This window comes from Pelophylax lessonae (genome assembly GCF_965119305.1).
Source record: "Pelophylax lessonae genome assembly, chromosome: 2".
NCBI lineage: Eukaryota > Metazoa > Chordata > Amphibia > Anura > Ranidae > Pelophylax > Pelophylax lessonae.
In genome coordinates, this window is record NC_138769.1 from 385,650,770 (window position 1) to 385,671,961 (window position 21,192).

A 21,192-nucleotide genomic window follows, 5' to 3' on the forward strand; every position below is an offset into this window, starting at 1 on the left:
GACCACAGTGTGCCCCCTTTCAATGCCAGACTGACCACAGCGTGCCCCCTTTCAATGCCAGACTGACAACAGCGTGCCTCCTTTCAATGCAGACTGACCACAGCGTGCCACCTTTCAATGCCAGAGTGACCACAGCGTGCCCCCAGATTGACCACAGCATGCCCCCTTTCAATGCCAGAGTGACCACAGCGTGCCCCCAGATTGACCACAGCGTGCCCCCATATTGACCACAGCATGCCCCCTTTCAATGCCAGAGTGACCACAGTGTGCCCCCTTTCAATGCCAGACTGACCACAGCGTGCCCCCTTTCAATGCCAGAGTGACCACAGTGTGCCCCCTTTCAATGCCAGACTGACCACAGCGTGCCCCCTTTCAATGCCAGACTGACAACAGCGTGCCTCCTTTCAATGCAGACTGACCACAGCGTGCCACCTTTCAATGCCAGAGTGACCACAGCGTGCCCCCAGATTGACCACAGAGTGACCACAGCGTTCCCCATGATTGACCACAGCGTGCCCCCAGATTGACCACAGCGTGCCCCCAGATTGACCACAGAGTGACCACAGCATGCCCCCAGATTGACCACAGAGTGACCACAGCGTGCCCCCAGATTGACCACAGCGTGCCCCCAGATTGACCACAGCGTGCCCCCAGATTGACCACAGAGTGACCACAGCGTGCCCCCAGATTGACCACAGAGTGACCACAGCGTGCCCCCAGATGGTTGGAGAGTGCACAGACAGAAGGACCCGTGATCGATCATTTACATCATGCCAGCGGGCAGCGCCAGGGAGCTGAAAAAGCCGATCATTTATGGAGGCAGTGAGAAGACTGTCTGTGCTAATTGCTGCTTTTGCCAGAAGCAAAACTGGGGGCACGGCTGAGCGGTGACAGTGAGCTAGGAAAGGGGCTGTCGCGACACTTACCTGCTAGGCTAGACAGACTCTCACTTCTTCTCCCTCACTGTCTCCGAGTCCACGCCCACGGCTCCTGCGGCGGGAGAATCACTCCGCTGACGAGGAGGGCAGAGCCGCAGAGGATAGGCTAGGCAGGCACTCAGGCAGTGCGCGGACTGGCCGGCGCCCAGCCGGAACTTAGTTCAAGTGCAATACAGCGGCGCTTCTGCATGTATACCTACGCGCCCGAAAATGGAGAAATAGTTCGCCTCCTGGGAATCTTATTTAATGTAAAAGCCCCTGGGAATAAAGCTGCCCTGATGATTATATGACCTCACGGCTTGAGTAACGCAGGAAAGTGCGTTCCTCAAGCCATGTAAAGTAATTTAGTTACCGATCTTACCAATGTAACTCGTTACATTACTACGTTACCAAAAAACGTAGCGTAACGTAACGTAGTTACTGTAATCCGTTACATTGTAACTCGTTACCCCCAACACTGCTCCACGTACACCATAGTCACCTTGGTATGCTAGTACTGGTTAACTTGGTTCACCTTCCATCACGCAATCATCATACACGCAATGCACATTTCAGTACGTCACCATCAGGTACTGTTCAGTCCTGTACGACCTCATGGGTGCTGCTAGTTGCCGTCTGCTCTGACCTACTGCATGTGTACGGCTGCTATGTGTTTTCGTTCCCTCTATCAAGCCCCCCCCCCCCCGCAGGGTGAGTGAACTGGCTGTTAGGGCTAGGTGCTGGCCTTATACCTCTCCAATATAGCCGGTCCCACGAGGCCAACTCCCCAATCTCAACATGAAGATTCTTCGCCCTCGGGCCAAACCATAGTTAGAGCCTCGCTTTCACCCTTCTCATGGGGTTTAAAGTTAGGGCCCAATTTGTCACGGCCACACGTTTTGGTTCTTTACTGTCACAGAGAGGCCAACCTCCCCGCCACCACGCTAGTGGCTCGTGCCCCACGCCCAAATCATAGCTAGAGCCTCTCACCTGACGCTTGGCAACTAGCAGGGCCTCACTTGTCACGGGGTAGTCAAGTTTTTTGCCTGCAGGCACTAGTTAGCCAGCCAGTTCTGTGTTTGGGCTTTACGGTTTGTTAATCAGATGTCTTGGTGTTCTATTTGTTTCTTTTCTCTGCAGCATGTCTCAAGGAGCCAACCTGGACGAAGGATCTTTTACCCCATCCACACCAGCTAGGCCTGGCACCCCGGTTAGAGCTGGTACCCCCAGGGGTCGCAGGAATCCGTCCACTCTAGGCTCCTATGGGTCCTGGACCATTCCAAAAATTTTGGCGGTTTTATGCCACAGAGGAATCCCTTTCCCAGCCACGGCTAGGAAGGCTGAGCTGTTCAAAATCCTCTGAGCACATCCAGAAGATACTGGACTGGGTACCAGCTCTCAGAGCAGTGGCACGAACATGCAAGGAACTCTGGACACTATTTTGTCTTCCCTGCAGTCTATCAGCGATAGACTGACCAAGTTGGAGGACGCCAGTCCGGCCCACGGGGTTCCACCTCCCTCCTTGCCGTTGCAAGCCCCCGCTCCAGTTAGTGGACAGGGTAGGCCCCCAGTTTTCCCCTTTTTCTCCCCGGCTGCTTCTCCTATCATCACCCCAGCGCACATGGTTCCCCCAGCTCTCCGCAAAGATATCTTAGATGGGAAAGATGTGAACCTGGTGGCCCTGCTAATTGCCTCCCAGGACATCGTGGAGAACAGGGTTTACAATTACGGGGATTTAGCCGTGGTGATGAAGGCCAGAGACCCTAGTCTTAACAAAAAGCTGACCATCCCGGAGTTTGTCCTGGCCTTTGGTATTTACAGGGATGTGATATGCTCGGTATACCCACATCGTCGGGAGGAGTTAGACTTGTATCTCCACAAGGTAGTTCGGCCACAAGTACGGGGGCTTCATGTTCTATGATTTTCACAAATCAGTTTCGGCTAAGGCAGCTGCAACCTTCGCCCAGTTTAATGTTCATTCTGATTGGAGCCTCCTGGATACGGAACTTTTTTGTAGGCACTTTGCAGGCCTAGTACCACCTTCGTGCACTACATGCTCCTCCACCTCACACACTGCCAACCTTTGCCCCATGGAGTCCGAGCCCTCTGCTTCTGGGGTCTCGGGGGGTGCTAGTAAGCCGGAACAACGTGGCCTCAGGGATAAGCTAGGTCGCCCGATTGTTTATCTAGGCAAGGCTCAGATTTGCAACAATTTCAATGGGGGAGCCTGTAGCTTCAGTGCTTGCAGACTACTTCACGTCTGTTCGGGTTGCTTTAGAGCCCATGCCAAATCCATGTGTCCTTCCAGGTTGAATCCAAAACAATGACTAACCGAGGTGAAAATTTGTAACGCTCCTGCGTTTTATGTATGATGTGGATTTACAGCTGCAGAAATATTCCACTTCAGTAGTCATGTAGAGAAACGCTGAGACACCAATCCCAACTCCCAAAGACTCATCATGTGTGGATGATCTCAATTCAGCAAGTAAATACACACACTCAATAAGAAGTTCCTGGAGTGATCTATGTATATAGTAGTATAGAGGTGATAGGCTGAAGAGACAGGTTGAGTTGAGACGATAGGTGACAGACACTTGAGAGGAATGTTCTTGAGAATGAGATAGTAACAGGTGGGATGCAGATAGGTTAGCAATTATGTATGGTAGTAGATGATAGGATAGCAGATGACATACAGGAGAGACTAACCCAGTGCAAGAGCAGATGATAGTAGGCTCAAGAGCTAGCAATCTAGATAGTGCAGATGTAGTAACAGTCCTTAGTATGCAGAGCTAGACAGTGTAAGCTTTAGTATGAATGTTATTGAGGTTTCCCCTATGGGGTACTTATCACTAGTAGCAATGTAGCAGAGGAGAGGTTCGACAAGAGCGGATGATCCGGTAGCGGGATACAGGGATCAGCGCAGCGTGGTTCCGACAGCGAGGTATGCTTGCAAGCATGAGAGCTTCAAGACAGGTTAGCATCAAGGCACATCTAGGCACACAGCAGGTTGAACGAACACATGTGAGTGAGAGCTGGTGATTTAAATAGCTGTTCAGTCCGGCGCTCAGTGATGATGTCAGCACTCTTAAAGGGAAACTCACCTATATGTGCTTCATCTATCTAGGTAGATGGATAGCACCCGGAAATGATGTGATAGGAGGCACTGAGAGTGCCAGAACCTTACAAAATTGATGTTCTGGCCTTTTACTTAAAATCACACCCGTCTCCACATCTGGTAGAGTCCCAACCTGCTGTCAGCCGAGGATGATCCTCAATCGGTGGATATTCTGCTCAGGAAGGAGGTCCAGGAAGGGTTCATGATAGGCCCCTTTCCCGCCCCTCCCTTCACCTCCTGGCGCATGAACCCGATTGGTATTGCCATCAGCAAATATTCTAATAAAAAACGTTTGATCATCGACATGTCTGCTCCTCATTAGTCTGCTAACCCTAGCCTGAATTCCCTCATACCATCTGCCGAGTTCTCTCTCCACTACACTACCGTGGACAATGCCATTCAAGCCATTTTTCGGGCAGGTAGGGCTGCTTGGCTCAGTGAAACAGATACAGTATATCCAATGCCTTCAAGCTGTTGCCCATTCACCCCTCTTTATGGCATGTTCATGGTGTGAAGTGGAGGGGGGAATATTACTTTGCCATTAGGCTCACATTTGGGTCCAAAAGTAGTCCAAGGATATTCAACACCTTTGCAGAAACTCTCTGCTGGCTCCTTCTCAACATCGCCAGGTGCCCCACGGCACTACACTACTTGGATGACTTTTTATTGGTTGAGCATGGCAACTGTAGCCCCGTCAGTTTAAAAAGCACCATGGCCTTGTTTTCTACCCTGGGGTTCCCCCTGTCACCGGTCAAAACGATTGGTTCCGTCACCAGGTTAGATTTTCTGGGCATCACCTAAGATTCTGTCTCCATGCAATCCAGCCTTCCCGAGGACAAGCTCAGGCGCATTCGCGAGGTTGTAGGCAAGTTCCTTGAGTTGGGGACCTTCTCGCGGAAGGATCTTCAATCTTTAATAGGGTCCTTGAATTTCGCTATGCGCATCATTCCCCAGGGTAGATCCTTTATTTCACGGTTACTGTGCTTACTGCCAGGTCTTCCGGAGGGTGTTATTGCTCACCTGGAATCCCCAGCTAGGGCTGACCTGGCCATGTGGGTGGAATTCCTAGAGCATTGGAATGGTATATCTATGTTCATCCCGCCTATTTCCACCCAATCCCCTGTTTTCTGGACAGACGCAGCCGCTAACACTGGGTTCGAAGCTATCTATAGGAACTCTTGGTTTAGGGATTGTTGGCCGGCCAAGTCACTTACGTTACCTGCTTTCCGCGAAACCATCGGCTTTATTTGAGATTTATCTGATAGTGGCGGCGGCTTTCACTTGGGGTAGATGCTGGTCAGGGATGGCCGTTAAATGTTTCAGTGACAATAGGGCAGCCTGCGACATCATCAACAAGGGCCGGTCATCATCTCTGACTATTATGAGGCTAGTTTGCAGGCTGACGTTGTTGGCAGCCACCTTACAGTTTTTCCTTTTCTGCGAGCACATCCCAGGCCACTCCAAGCTGACGCTTTGTCCCGTTCTAAATTGCAGGTGTTCTTCAACATCCACCTGGCTGCCAACAGATGCCCCACACGGACCCCGGAGTTCAACGAGTTAGTCCTGGACTAGCCCGGATTTTGGCGCATAGTCATGAATTGGCCCGGATGGCCTTGTCAACTAACACCAGGAGGGCCTACGACAGAGCTATGACCATTTTCCGGAGGTTCACAGCAGAGTTTCGACATTCACAACCACTCAGTCCAGACGATGGTCGCTTTTGCGGCTTTTTGCCACCTTCAGCTCAATCTATCTCTCAGTACGATCAAGCTTTACCTGTCTGGCGTACAACACCACGTCTTGACGTACGAGCCGAACCTGTCTCCTTTTCTCAAGGCTTACCCGGTTAAGAACATATTAAAGGGTATCAGTAAAGTGGATCGTCACTCCTCGGTCAGGCGTTTGCCCATAGATGGGGAAAAATTCCGGGTTTTATCTGACATGTTGGACACAGTACCTTTTGAACCCCACACCAACCACCAGTCATTAAAGCCGCCATGTACCTGGCCTTTTACGGTTTCCTCAGACCCGGGGAGTTCACTGTGGCTACACAGACGGAGAGTCGCTCATGCCTCCTCAAAGAGGATTTGGTGAAGTTAGGGGATCATTATATTCTGAGACTTCGGTGTTCAAAAACCAGACAGATAATAATTGGTGCCCTGTCAAGGTCCTGGACATATACTTGGCCCAGACCAAAAACTCTCCCAGCCGCTCACCATTGTTCACCCTGCTGGGTAATCCCCTTACCACACCTAAGTTCGTGTTCTACGTCCGCACTTTGTGTATCAAACTGGGTTGGGACTCCTCAGGTCACTCTTTCAGGATAGGTGCAGCGTCGGCTGCCTCCGGTATCAACACACTGGGTCACATTATTATTATTATTCCAAACATACATCCCACACCTTAAAGAGAGTTGAGATTGGCTTTCAGGAGTCTTGTGTCTTAATTGTATATCAGATAAAGTGTGTACTTCTGCATCTCTTTTGCCCTCTTTATTTACAGGCCTACCCCTTACGTTGGTTCTGGCACACCACACCGACCTTTTCATACACAGGTTTCCAACCGTCATTTAATTTACCGACCACAAGTGTTAGGCCGCAGGCCTGTATTTGTGGGAGGAGCTAGCGGGCTTTTATAGCACTGCTCCTCCCCTACACCGTCCTGCCGCATCCGCTGTCACCCCACCCACCTTCACCCTTTTTCTTGGCATTCTAACCTTCGGGGGCCCTCTTTATTTACAGGCCTACCCCTTACGTCGGTTCTGGCACACCATACCGACCTTTTCATACACAGGTTTCCAACCCTCATTTAATTTACCAACCACAATACAATTTAATACATTTTTGACTTATGTATAGTATCTCACAAAAGTGAGTACACGAGTACACCCCTCACATTTTTGTAAATATTTGTATATCTTTTCATGTGACAACATTGAAGAAATGACACTTTGCTACAATGTAAAGTAGTGAGTGTACAGCTTGTATAACAGTGTAAATTTGCTGTCCTCTCAAAATAACTTAACACACAGCCATTAATGTCTAAACCACTGGCAACAAAAGTGAGTACACCCCTAAGTGACAATGTCCAAATTGGGCCCAATTAGACATTTTCTCTCCCCGGTGTAATGTGACTCGTTAGTGTTACAAGGTCTCAGGAGTGAATGGGGAGCAGGTGTGTTAAATTTGGTGTTATCGCTCTCACTCTCTCATACTGGTCACTGGAAGTTCACCATGGCACCTCATGGCAAAGAACTCTGAGGATCTGAAAAAAAGAAATGTTGCTCTACATAAAGATGGCCTAGGCTATAAGAAGATTGCCAAGACCCTGAAACTGAGCTTCAGCATGGTGGCCAAGACCATACAACGGTTTAACAGGACAGGTTCCACTCAGAACAGGCCTCGCTATGGTCGACCAAAGGAGTTGAGTGCACGTGCTCAGCGTCATATCCAGAGGTTGTCTTTGTAAAATAGATGTATGAGTGCTGCCAGCATTGCTGCAGAGGTTGAAGGGGTGGGGGGGTCAGCCTGTCAGTGATCAAACCATACGCTGCACACTGCATCAAATTGGTCTGCATTTCTGTCATCGCAGAAGGAAGCCTCTTCTAAAGATGATGCACAATAAAGCCCGCAAACAGTTTTCTGAAGACAAGCAGAACTAAGGACATGGATTACTGGAACCATGTCTTGTGGTCTGATGAGGAGTACAAAGACAAGTGTGTCTTGCCTACAGTCAAGCATGGTGGTGGGAGTGTCAATGTTTGGGGCTGCATGAGTGCTGCCGGTGCTGGGGAGCTACAGTCAATTGAGGGAACCAAGAATGCCAACATGTACTGTGACATACTAAAGCAGAGCATGATCCCCTCCCTTCGGAGACCCCCTCCCTTCGGAGACTGGGCCGCAGGGCAGTATTCCAACATGATAACGCATGTCTCCAGACCTAAACCCTATTGAGCATCTGTGGGGCATCCTCAAATGGAAGTTGGAGGACCACAAGGTCTCTAACATCAACCAGCTCCGTGATGTCGTAATGGAGGAGTGGAAGAAGACTCCAGTGGCAAACTGTGAAGCTCTGGTAAACTCCGCGCCCAAGAGGGTTAAGGCAGTGCTGGAAAATAATGGTGGCCACAAAATATTGACACTTTGGGCCCAATTTGGACATTTTAACTTAGGGGTGTACTCACTTTTGTTGCCAGCTGTTTAGATATTAATGGCTGTGTGTTGAGTTATTTTAAAGGGACAGCAAATATACACTGTTATACAAGCTGTACACTCACTACTTTACATTGTAGCAAAGTGTCATTTCTTCAGTGTTGTCACATGAAAAGATATAATAAAATATTTCCAAAAATGTGAGGGGTGTACTCACTTTTGTGAGATACTGTATATATATATATATATGTGTATATATATATATGTATATATATATATATATATATATATATATATATTTATATATATATATATACAGTGCATTGCGAAATAATTCGGCCCCCTTGAACTTTTCGATCTTTTGCCACATTTCAGGTTTCAAACATAAAGATATAAAACTGTAATTTTTTTTTGAAGAATCAACAACAAGTGGGACACAATCATGAAGTGGAACAAAATTTATTGGATATTTCAAACTTTGTTAACAAATAAAAAACTGAAAAATTGGGCGTGCAAAATTATTCAGCCTCTTTACTTTCAGTGCAGCAAACTCTCTCTAGAAGTTCAGTGAGGATCTCTGAATGATCCAATGTTGACCTAAATGACTAATGAGGATAAATAGAATCCACCTGTGTGTAATCAAGTCTCCGTATAAATGCACCTGCACTGTGATAGTCTCAGAGGTTTGTTTAAAGCGCAGAGAGCATCATGAAGAACAAGGAACACACCAGGCAGGTCCAAGATACTGTTGTGGAGAAGTTTAAAGCCGGAATCGGATACAAAAAGATTTCCCAAGCTTTAAACATCCTAAGGAGCACTGTGCAAGCGAGAATATTGAAATGGAAGGAGTATCAGACCACTGCAAATCTACGAAGACCTGGCCGTCCCTCAGCTCATACAAGGAGAAGACTGATCAGAGATGCAGCCAAGAGGCCCATGATCACTCTGGATGAACTGCAGAGATCTACAGCTGAGGTGGGAGACTCTGTCCATAGGACAACAATCAGTCATATACTGCACAAATCTGGCCTTTATGGAAAAGTGGCAAGAAGAAAGCCATTTCTTAAAGATATCCATAAAAAGTGTCGTTTAAAGTTTGCCACAAGCCACCTGGGTGACACACCAAACATGTGGAAGAAGGTGCTCTGGTCAGATGAAACCAAAATCAAACTTTTTGGCAACAATGCAAAACGTTATGTTTGGCGTAAAAGCAACACAGCTCATCACCCTGAACACACCATCCCCACTGTCAAACATGGTGGTGGCAGCACCATGGTTTGGGCCAACTTTTCTTCAGCAGGGACAGGGAAGATGGTAAAAATTGATGGGAAGATGGATGGAGCCAAATACAGGACCATTCTGGAAGAAAACCTGATGTAGTCTGAAAAAGAGCTGAGACTGGGATGGAGATTTGTCTTCCAACAAGACAATGATCCAAAACATAAAGCAAAATCTACAATGGAATGGTTCACAAATAAACATATCCAGGTGTTAGAATGGCCAAGTCAAAGTCCAGACCTGAATCCAATCGAGAATCTATGGAAAGAACTGAAAACTGCTGTTCACAAACGCTCTCCATCCAACCTCACTGAATGGGCAAAAATTTCAGTCTCTCGATGTGCAAAACTGATAGAGACATACCCCAAGCGACTTACAGCTGTAATCGCAGCAAAAGGTGGCGCTACAAAGTATTAACTTAAGGGGGCTGAATAATTTTGCACGCCCAATTTTTCAGTTTTTTAGTTGTTAAAAAAGTTTGAAATATCCAATAAATTACGTTCCACTTCATGATTGTGTCCCACTTGTTGTTGATTCTTCACAAAAAATTACAGTTTTATACCTTTATGTTTGAAGCCTGAAATGTGGCAAAAGGTCAAAAAGTTCAAGGGGGCCGAATACTTTCGCAATGCACTGTATGTGGATATTTTTCCATGCCACAGAACCTGGAATGACTAGGAGGCTGCCGGCAAATCTTCCTGTCCTGACCCCGGGCTCTGCATATTTGGATCAGTGTGGCTGTACTCTTCACCTTGCAGAAGATCCCCTTATTCCATTTGATGGGCCTTTTGTCTACTCTCATCTCGTGGGTTGCCAATTGTTATTGCTGTTTCCCTGCTGAATAAAGTAATACACTTTGCTTAATAAAGTAATACACTTAGAGGCGCTTTTCTGCTTTTTGTATATCTACTTCCAGAGTTGGTCTTCACTTCTGGGAAGAGCTGCCTTCCCCTAAGTGTTCCATACTTTATCTATCATCAGTGGACACTCTGATATATTTTAAAGACTCTCCATGAACCTTCTATATCATTATGGACTCATACTCCGTTGATTATTTGATTATCTGAGTAACACTAGATCTCCCTGAACACTTGTCATCTACCTTTTAACCAGTGTCATGAGTGGCCGGGGGCGTGAGGATGTCACTCCTGCCCATTTGCGCGGGAGCCACTGTTTACGGCATTGCTCTGAAGGTCTGGCACGGTAAGCACGGCAAGTTTAGGAGATTATCACAGTACCAAGAGGTAAGCATTATTATAGGCCTACCTGTATGTATAAGTGGTAAAACAGCATTTACTACCACTACCACAAGAGTCAGAGTCACATGACTTATTCAAAAGACTAAAATAAACAAAAAACAAATATAAAGTGCTCATAATATGTCATTTGTGTTTAAAATTAAATCATGTTTGTCTCTTTACCAGTTAAGATATTCTTGTTTGTGTTTCACAAATATATTTACCTTGACATATAACACCAGCATCTTCATGATGTCCACAATTATGCTGGCCCCAGCCTAAGTGAAAGCAGTCCACAATATCTTTCTCTGTTCCAACACAGTCTACATTGTCTAGGAGTATAGGTCCACTGCCATAGCCAAAATAACTAAGGGTTGTAGCTACAATGGCTGGGCCACAGTCCATCTGCTTGCAAACCACCTGTGCATTGTTGTAATCCCAGTCATCATCACACACAGTGCCCCAAGTGTTCTGGTACAGAACTTCCACTCTTCCTTGGCAACTGCTGTTTCCATTTATCAGTCTTATACTGCCACCTGGTGGAAAAATAATAACATAACTTGTGTAGGTGAATTACATACTGGTCCACACTTGCATTTTATTGAAAAGAAAAGAAAAATGACTTCTACTGTCTAATATTAATCATATTGCTCTCTCTTGTAACCACACACATGTGATGCATTAATATTGACCTCTACTTTTCTGTATTTAAAAAAAAAAATCTTATCTTATTATTTTGAGTGGATTTTCTTATTATAATGGTTTCTGTATTCACTACTATTAGACAATTTCATATCATTATAAAAGCAACATAGGGGGCATTCAGAAGAATATGTTTCCAAATGAAGACAGCTTACTTATGTATCATACATGCTAGGCAAAAATCGAGGCTGTTTGCTTTGTTAAAGAGATCAATAACGCAAAGAACACATTATTTTTTTTTTCAACACATTTTATTCCTTACTCATGAACATATTTTTACATGTAGTGGTCATGGCTATATGGCAGTAAACCTGACATTAAAGAAGCATGTAGGCTACCATTGTTTATCTCTGTCTGAAAATGCTATTTACAGCTGCAAGAAAAAGTATGTGAACCCTTTGGAATGATATGGATTTCTGCACAAATTGGTCATAAAATGTGATCTGATCATCATCATCTAAGTCACAACAATAGATGGTCAGGAGTAATTCTTGACCATTCCTCTTTACAGAACTGTTTCAGTTCAGCAATATTCTTGGGATGTCTGGTGTGAATCGCTTTCTTGAGGTCATGCCACAGCATCTCAATCGGGTTGAGGTCAGGACTCCGACTGGGCCACTTCAGAAGGCGTATTTTCTTCTGTTTAAGCCATTCTGTTGTTGATTTACTTCTATGCTTTGGTTCATTGTCCTGTTGCAACACCCATCTTCTGTTGAGCTTCAGCTAGTAGACAGATGGCCTTAAGTTCTCCTGCAAAATGTCTTGATAAACTTGGGAATTGATTTTTCCTTCAATGATAGCAAACCGTCCAGGTTCTGATGCAGCAAAGCAGCCCCAAACAATGATGTCCCCACCACCATACCTCACAGTTGGGATGAGGTTTTGATGTTGGTGTGCTGTGCCTCTTTTTCGCCACACATAGTGTTGTGTGTTTCTTCCAAACAACTCAACTTTGGTTTCATCTGTCCACAGAATATTTTGCCAGTACTGCTGTGGAACATCCAGGTGCTCTTGTGCAAACTCTAAACGTGCAGCAATGTTTTGTTTGGACAGCAGTGGCTTCCTCTGTGGTATCCTCCTGTGAAATCCATTCTTGTTTAGTGTTTTACGTATTGTAGATTCCCTAACAGGGATGTTAGCATTTGCCAGTGACTTTTGTAAGTCTTTAGCTGACACTCTAGGATTCTTCTTCACCTCATTGAGCAGTCTGCGCTGTGCTCTTGCAGTCATCTTTACAGGACGGCCACTCCTAGGGAGAGTAGCAGCAGTGCTGAACTTTCTCCATTTATAGACAATTTGTCTTACCGTGGACTGATGAACAGCAAGGCTTTTGGAGAAACTTTTATAACCCTTTCCAGCTTTATGCAAGTCAACAATTCTTAATCGTAGGTCTTCTGAGAGCTCTGTTGTGCGAGGCATCATTCACATCAGTCAATGCTTCTTGTAAAAAGCAAGCCCAGAACTGGTGTGTGTTTTTTATAGGGCAGGGCAGCTGTAACCAACACCTCCAATCTCATCTCATCGATTGGACTCCAGTTGGCTGACATCTCACTCCAATTAGCTCTTGGAGATGTCATTAGTCTAGGGGTTCACATACTTTTTCCACCTGCACTGTGAATGTTTACATGGTTTGTTCAATAAAAACGTGGCAACATTTCATTCTTTGTGTGTTATTAGTTTAAGCAGACTGTGATTGTCTATTATTGTGACTTAGATGATGATCAGATCACATTTTATGACCAATTTGTGCAGAAATCCATATCATTGCAAAGGGTTCACATACTTTTTCTTGCAGCTGTATCTTGCTTTAGTGCCTACTAAAGTCCCAGCACCATGCAGCAGCATGTGAAGTCAAAATTCCTGATTTGTTTACTTGGATCGGTAGCTCATAAATTTTCTAAAGTCAGAATTTTAGAATGATATCCAAGAAACTAGCATTTTCAAAAATTAGATCAGTGGCTGCCTCAATATTCTTTTTATCTTACAAATCTTACAATTACTTTTTATGTTATCTTTGCATTGTGCCTTTTACCAACTTGACTTTCTACTGTATGTATATACTTGAGAAAGGACTACTTATCCTTTAAGGCCAAAGGATTTAAAATTCTGGATGATCGGTTTTGTGGTTTACACACCTAGGTTGCACTACACAGCCAGACAGTTGACACACTTGTGCATCTATAAATGATATTAATGAAAATACGATACAGCGCTTGCATCCTATACAACATATATAAATGTCCAATAAAAATCAATATTCAAAAGAACATCTCCATATAAAGTGCTTTTGTGCTATTTATAAGTTATAAGTAAGGGAAAACGATGGTATACATCTAAAATGGCCATCATGTAACCTGCTTGGTCACCCAGAAGGAGGCTGCTCCACTTGGGTCTCCACCTGCCGGAAATGAGATCCTTGATGGCGCTCTGTACCCCCGGGATAGTCAGGGCTAGTACATTCCACAATGGATAGCCTCTGTACTGTCCCGGGTCGTACTTACCTGCAAGAAGAAATACTTACCTTTAAGATTTCCTCTCCAGCGTTGCCATTTTGGATGTGGGCAGCTGAAGCCAGCGCGATCCTCTTCTGCGTCCTCTTCCGTCCTCTTCGGTCCCACGATGCACTGCACCGGCCCCGCTCGTCACTTCCGGTGCAGCGCCGCATTCCTCCACAGCTTCTGGGCATGCCCAGAAGCTGTTTAGCAGGGAATGCGGTGCCACACCGGAAGTGACGGGCGGGGCCGGTACCAGCACATTGATTCCTGGGAGCAATGACGTTCAGCTCCCAGGAGTCATTGCAAGCCGGAAAGAGACGGCGTGGGCTGCGGCGCAGAGGGAGGAAGTGGAAGAAAGGTGAGTATATTTTTATACAATAACAAGGTAAGTAAAAAAAAAAAATCTTAACTATCCATTTCTTTTTCAGGTGACAAAAAGGAAGCGGATGGCCACAAAATCGATTATGTAGATTTTGTGGCCGGAACTCCGCTTTAAGGGCGAAACGTAATGTAATTTCTGGTTCCGATTCCTAATTCCATCACTTCCTGTTGCCATGGAACGCATGGTGGTTTTCGCGTTCCCGGAAGTATTCTTGTATTTTACATGCCCGTTTTTATCCTCTTTTTTGTAAGTATATTCTTTACTGCGCAATAAAACACCAGCCTTACAGTACTTCACTATTCTGGTAAAAAATGGGGAATAGATCTGCCACATCATATCCTTGGAAAAATGTCCAGCTGTCTCCATCCCTAATTGTATAGAGCAAAAAAGGAAGAAAATATGGGACTTTAAATGAGTACAGCTGGACATATAAATTTAAATGAATATATAATATCTATAGCCTAGAAGGTCCCGAATAATGGGAATCCATCCGCGATTGGATAATAGATATATGATTAGTAATAAAAGGCATGACAGATGTAAGTCTCAGTAAGGACATCCATATAATAGGTGTACAAACTGATAAATGTAATAATATTTCAGCAAGTGTTCCAACAGAGGGAAGAGCTGCATGGGGGTATTCTGGAAGAAGGGAAGGTGGAAAGGCTGCTTCCTCTTCTAAGTGGATAGTCGGATCTTAGCACGGCCCTTCTGTGGGCATAGGGTTTTGCAGAGGGTTTGTAATTCCATCTAAGCTTCTTTCTGTCCTCCCCGGCAGACAATTTTTATTCGGCAGTTTTACACCTGGAGGCTGTTTTCTGCTTAGCTGACCAATGACATTCAATATGGGTCACATGACTGGACCATTTTGGACCCCTCCAATGGACGGTTTGGTGGTCTCCCCACGGTTATCGTCCCCAAGAGGGAACCTAACAAATTCTGTCTGAATCATCATTTGTCTTACCCATTAGGGGGATCAATTATTGAAGCTTTTGACCCTGGGCTCTGTTTGTGTTGTAAGCATCTTTTAATTCTGTGCTTGGTGTTTTCATCGCTATGTTTGGGGGGCCCCCTTTTTAACAAAGCAAATCCACTTTTCTGTTATTACCTGTTCATCCAGGGAGTTTTTCTATTTGTTGGGGTGCCGATGGCAGGGTTCTTCTTTTGTTGCTCGGTGCTTGTCACTGGAGTGTTCAACTTCCTATTCTTTGTTTGAAGCCTCTAGTCCCTTTTGGAATGGGTTTTTGCGAGGTATCCTTTTGGTTATCTATTTTTTGGATGACTTTTCGTACAGGTCCGGTGGGCTCTACAGGGTGCGCTGTGTTGTAGTCCTCAGTTCAGCATGTGGCTGAGAGTTTCAGAGTTCCCTTGACTCACGACAAGGCTGAGGGCCCTTCTACAGTTCGCAGGTTTCTGGGCATATTGATCAACATAGTCCGTATGGAATGCTGCCTTCCAGAGGATACACCTGTAGACTTGGCAACTCCGGGGAGGGCCACTGCACAGGGCAGTAGCGTTATTTTGGAAAAGCTTCAGTCTCGGTTGGCAAAACTTACTTTGCTTATAGAATCATGCCTATGAGCAGGGTTTTTTTTTTGGCGTAAGCCACCGCGTGTGTGCAGCCCCGGTCACCATATATGGTTGAACCATGCACTTGGGGAGGATTTTTTGCCTTGGGAGAAATTCCTGGATTCTTACAATGGTTGGGTCAGCGTGATTGGCGTAGCTGACCACCAGTTTTGATGTGAAGTTATTTGAAGGACCAGTGGGCTATGATGAGTACTTACAGGGCCGTTTGAGCTCTGACCCCTTGTCTACAGAATGGGAAAGGGCGAGTTTTTTGCACCATTGAGCTTCCAGTGGAACTGTGGGGTAGCATTTCCTTAACCCGAAGGTCCGCTTTAATTGCTATGATTTGGCCTTTGTGGTTGCAAATAACAGTGTTTCATCATCTTCTCAACCGGAGGTACACTTGCTGTGATATCTCTTTTGTCTTGTCTGCATTTAAACACATTTATTTACGCTGTAAAAGATTCTGGTTGTATTAGCTCTCTCGTGGATGTTCTCTCTCGGTTGCAGTGGGACAAGTTCCGTGTGTTGGTACAGAGAGCGGAGCGCTTTGGGGTTCTTTGTCTGGACTGGCTGTGGCGGATTGCATTGGATTGCTGGTGGAGTGGATTTATCGGTCGGTGAGTGGGTCTACATGGTCAGTTTATTCCCGGGTATGGTAAGAGTGGTTCAGTTTTTACGAAATGTTGGGTGTGGTCGGTGGAGATGTAGAGCTGCTGCTAGTTCTCTTATTGGGAGCAATGTAGTGGATTAGATGTATGTTTTTCCTGTGAGTTATACGTTGGTGGGCTTGGCCTCAGGTGCAAAACTGTTGGGTCAGTGTTTGGGGTTGGAGGATGGTGTGCTAAGGGCCCTGCGGGTGTGGAGGGTTGCTAAAATATGAAGTGTCATGTTTGTGCACCGTGGTGGAGTACAAAGTCCTTGCATGTGCTTTAATTGATAAATGTACATTGGTAGGGACCTGTCTTGGGTACGGCTCCCTGTAGTTTGGTTGAGTTGTACCTGCTAGTAGTTGTGTTATCTCCGAGTCTGTGTTTTTATGGCTGGAGGCCTAAGTTTGGTTAAGCAGGTACTTGAAGTAGTGGTGCCTAAAAGGACCTTGGAGCTCCACATTTTCACACTGTACTGACTGTTATTTGTATGTTTTGTATATGTAACTTATAAAATTTTATTTAATAAAAGGCTGCTTTGGCCATTGAACTCCAGTTTTTGTTTCTTGTACATTACTTGGGTAAGGTAAAGGGGGTGTGTTGGTCAAGGAGTCATAGTGACAAAATCATTCCTTATACCAAAGCATATAAAACTTCAAATAATGTTTATTCAAAATGCCAAATCCTCAAATGTGGTATAAAATTGGTGAATGATATAGACAGAGTTACCCCAATTCCATATACTGATGGTGATACAGGTGCTTCACATGTGCTCTACATGTGCTTAAGCTTAATTACAATTCAAAATTGCTCCAAGTGATCCCTCATCTGTGTTCCATGTCACCGCTATGTCCTCCAACCCAATGCACGCTTCGTCTTAATAGACTTCATCACAGAGGCAAAGGCATATCCATTGCCCCTGTGACGAAGTCTATTGAGACAAAGCGTACATTTGGGTTGGAAGACATAGTGGTGATGTCAGCACACCCGCTGGGGCGCGGGTCGATAATTTTTGAATGCCTGATGTAATAATTTTACTTGTGAGTAGAATACTGTTCTTTTAATACATTTCATATGCTTGGAAATTGTGAAATGAGCAATTGTGTTCCTTTTTGATACACCTGTCTGGTTAATAAATGACAATTAACCTGTCGCATTATCAAGTGATCTTTTGGATGACACATCTAACATACGGGTCCTGTGAAAGGAGTGCTACCTACATACCCACAGTGGTGGGTGATGCCCACTAATGCGTGGCTAGACCTCGTTTGGGGTCTCCTCATCTGGTAAGTGAGACAAGGGATCACTTGGAGCACTTTTGGACTGTAATTAAGCATGTGCAGAGCACCTGTGTCACCACCAGTATTTGGAATTGAGATTCCTCTGTCTATATCACTCACCAATTCCACATTTGAAGATTTGGCATGTTGAATGAACATTATTTGAAGTTTTTTATGCTCTGAACAGAATAATTGTCACTTTAATTGGAAATAATCAATCTGTATACCTCACCTGGCACTTTATTGAAAAATATAATTTATGGATGGACTTGTTTACAACTTTACATGTATATATGGAAGAATTTCCTTTTCTGCACTTATAGCACGTTATTCTCATCAGTGTATGAGTACTACATGATTTTTATTATTTGAATATGTTTGTTTGAGTATATTCAGAGTGCAACACAATTTCTTTTGATTGTTATGTTTTAGTATTGGGATGTGCAATACACTGAGTGCAGCTGTTCATTAAACATTCATCACTGATTTTATATCAGTTGACATACTTATCTTCTGGTTCATCAACACAGCTTACTATGTACCCTTTCTGTTTCTGGCCTGTCTGAAATGAGCAGTGAGCACATCCAGTAAGCAGTGATGTTAAACCAGGAATAACAGACCGAAATTTACAAATTGGAAATCATTTGACACTTTGCAGAGGGCATTCTTCATATATTTTTATGGGGAATCCACAAGAGTTGCAAAGACAATATCATTTTGGTGTAACTACTCCATTAGTAGGTTTTCCATCAGAATATATAAAGAACATAACTGCATAGAAACCTAAGGAATAACATATCCTTCGTAGGTTAACAGACAGCAGATAAAGCTTATTGGGGGGGTCCAACTTTGCCTCACTCCATCCAAACAATAAAAAAATACATTGTAGAGCTTTACCAATGCCTAATATACAATGGTTAATGCATTAAGGGAAAATCCTTGATTAAAGGCTTTCCACCTGCAAAGATCAATATGTTTTCTTCCCAAATGTTGGTCTTAAAATGTCAAAGGATCAGTGCTAGAGCAAGACAACATAGATTACAGTCCTGGTGGTATTTGTAATCGGGCCAATATTTGTTAAGAGGAAAAGGAACAGATGGTAGATTTTACTCTTTACTTTAAGCAACTTACTCTTTCTTCCAGGATGGAAAAATTCAGTTGTAAATAAATCTGTCTCAGGAGAAGGTTGACCTTCACCCCATGTAGCTATAAATAAAAAAGAAAACACAAATGATAAACTGAGTGCTGTTCATTACAGTAATGGGGTAACAAGTAGAAAGCCGCTTGTGTTTTACCTGTTGCTGTGTCAGTAATTGACTCTGCAGTATCTTGAGCTACAGGAGTGAAGTTTGGGGGTGTTGTTGAAACTCCATGCCCTGGAAAAAAGTTGAAAAAGTACATTGTGTGCCGATGTAGGTTTCAGTCTAGTAGCTAAAACTTCTCCATTTTAATGAAAGTGAACATGGTACAGCAGCTATGATTTAAAGTCACCAAAGGGCAGCCTTTCCCCACTCACCATTTTAAAGTCAAATGTAGATTCTCTATTGGCCATTGCATTATAGGGTGCTGAAGGCAGAGTGTGCCAGAGCACCAACTCCAGAATTTGATCTGATGCCAGTGTGCAGCGTGTGCTTGCATTTGGAGGCTCCATAAGGCAACCAAAATGTTTGATTTACCAAAAAGTTATCTGCAGTCACCTTAAGCTTATTTGCGCTCTATTGGTTCATGCAGTGTAAATTGTAATGGCAGTTCCACTTTTAAAAAAACAAAAAAACAATCTCCTTTAATTTAAGGCACACATAGTCTGAGGCAACACAGCTCTGGATAACAAAGATTTTGTGGTAAACATCTAAGTGCCTTTTAATGACACTCATGATTCAGAATTGTTACTCATTGGAATAACTAAGCATAATATCATAAAATATTAAAATGTGAATGTTTTGTACAAAGTCAACCTTTTATAAGCATTATGAGGATGGGGATATCCACTTCCGATAAAAGCTAATTATCTTAGTGCACTTGTGTATTACATCAGACAAATAACTTCCACTTCAGAGACTGGACAATCTTAATCACTTCACTGTTAGAAGAAATGCCTCTGGTGACGTGTGATGTGCCCATCTCTATCTTACTCTTCGATGTGATTCTTCAGTACCAGTTAGATCAATGTATACATGATGAAGAGAGAATGAAATGAAGTTGACATTGTGTACTAATTGCTGCACATCATGGTTGCTTCCAGAAATAGCATATCAGAAATCACTAGAATGTGAGCAGTACTGTAGTTTACCAGCACAGATGATTCCAGCATCTTCATGATGGCCACAGTTGTGGATGCCCCAGCCGAGACTGTAGCAAGCCGATAGATAGGTTTCTGAGCCATCACAGTTCACATTATCCAGTAATATTAAACCAGTTCCATATCCAAAATAAGCATTGCTTTTATAGTCCAGGGCTTGACCACAGTTAATCTGTCTACAGACAACCATTGCATCCTTCATTCCCCAGTCATCATCGCACACTGTTCCCCAATTTCCCTTATAAAAGACTTCTACTCTTCCTTGACAGGGGTCAGCTCCACTGACCAGTCTGATACTGCCATCCCCTAAAATGAATACAAAAAGAGTTATAGTTCACAAAATAGAAAGCATACACGGTTACAAAAACTGACACAGCTCTTAAACAGTTTCCAACATCTCAATAGCAGGCACAGTTCACTGTAACACTTAACTCCACTTTTACAAAAGGTTTTAAAAAATAGTTTGACTTAGCAATGTATAAAATAAAAAAAGCAGCTTTCGCTGCAATACTCACCTCCTCTCTGGTCCTGGTCTGTGACTGAACATTGGTCCTTCTCTGGAATGAATGATCCTCAGCTTCATCTCAACCCACTTCCTGTGAACCCAGGCTGTCAATGACCCACTCCATGGGGACACTTCATTACACTGGCCTAGGTTTACAGTACTCCTGGACAAAACAGAGCTCACACATTAATACATATGTGACATGCTGCCCAGGAGTAATTGTTAATATTGTTATTATACAGAATTTATTTAGCACCAACAGTTTGCACAGCGCTTTACAATATAAAGAGGGAAACCACAATTACAACACAGTTCAATACAGAAGTAATAGGAGAGCCTTGCTCGTGGAACTTACACTCGGAAGGGTGTGGGAGGTGGTACAAAAGGTGATAGCTGCTGGGGATGATCTAATCGAGGTAACTCAAGTATAGTTTTTTGAGAAGAAGTGGGGTAGGCTTCTCTGAATAAATGAGTTTTCAAAGATCACTTTAGGACGGACAGGGTAGGGGTTGACTGGGCATACTGGTGTAGTGCCCTCCTAGTTAGGTGCTAGAGTGAATGTATATAGTTTTTGCTTTCTCTGCCTAACAGGGAGACAGTCAGCCAAATTT

General features: G+C 44.2%; 1 protein-coding gene across 1 annotated transcript in view; it reads right to left on the reverse strand.

Annotated features, from left to right (window-relative positions):
* The window catches only part of SSC4D (scavenger receptor cysteine rich family member with 4 domains), a gene marked incomplete at its 5' end in the record, with an annotated part of 66,472 nt that overhangs the window by 8,585 nt on the left and 36,695 nt on the right, over positions 1-21,192 (reverse strand). The window contains 4 exons of the mRNA XM_082244324.1: positions 10,924-11,235; positions 18,909-18,983; positions 19,073-19,153; positions 20,068-20,382. Of these exons, the coding sequence (XP_082100450.1) occupies positions 10,924-11,235; positions 18,909-18,983; positions 19,073-19,153; positions 20,068-20,382 (783 nt within the window). The remainder of the gene's footprint in view (positions 1-10,923; positions 11,236-18,908; positions 18,984-19,072; positions 19,154-20,067; positions 20,383-21,192) is intronic.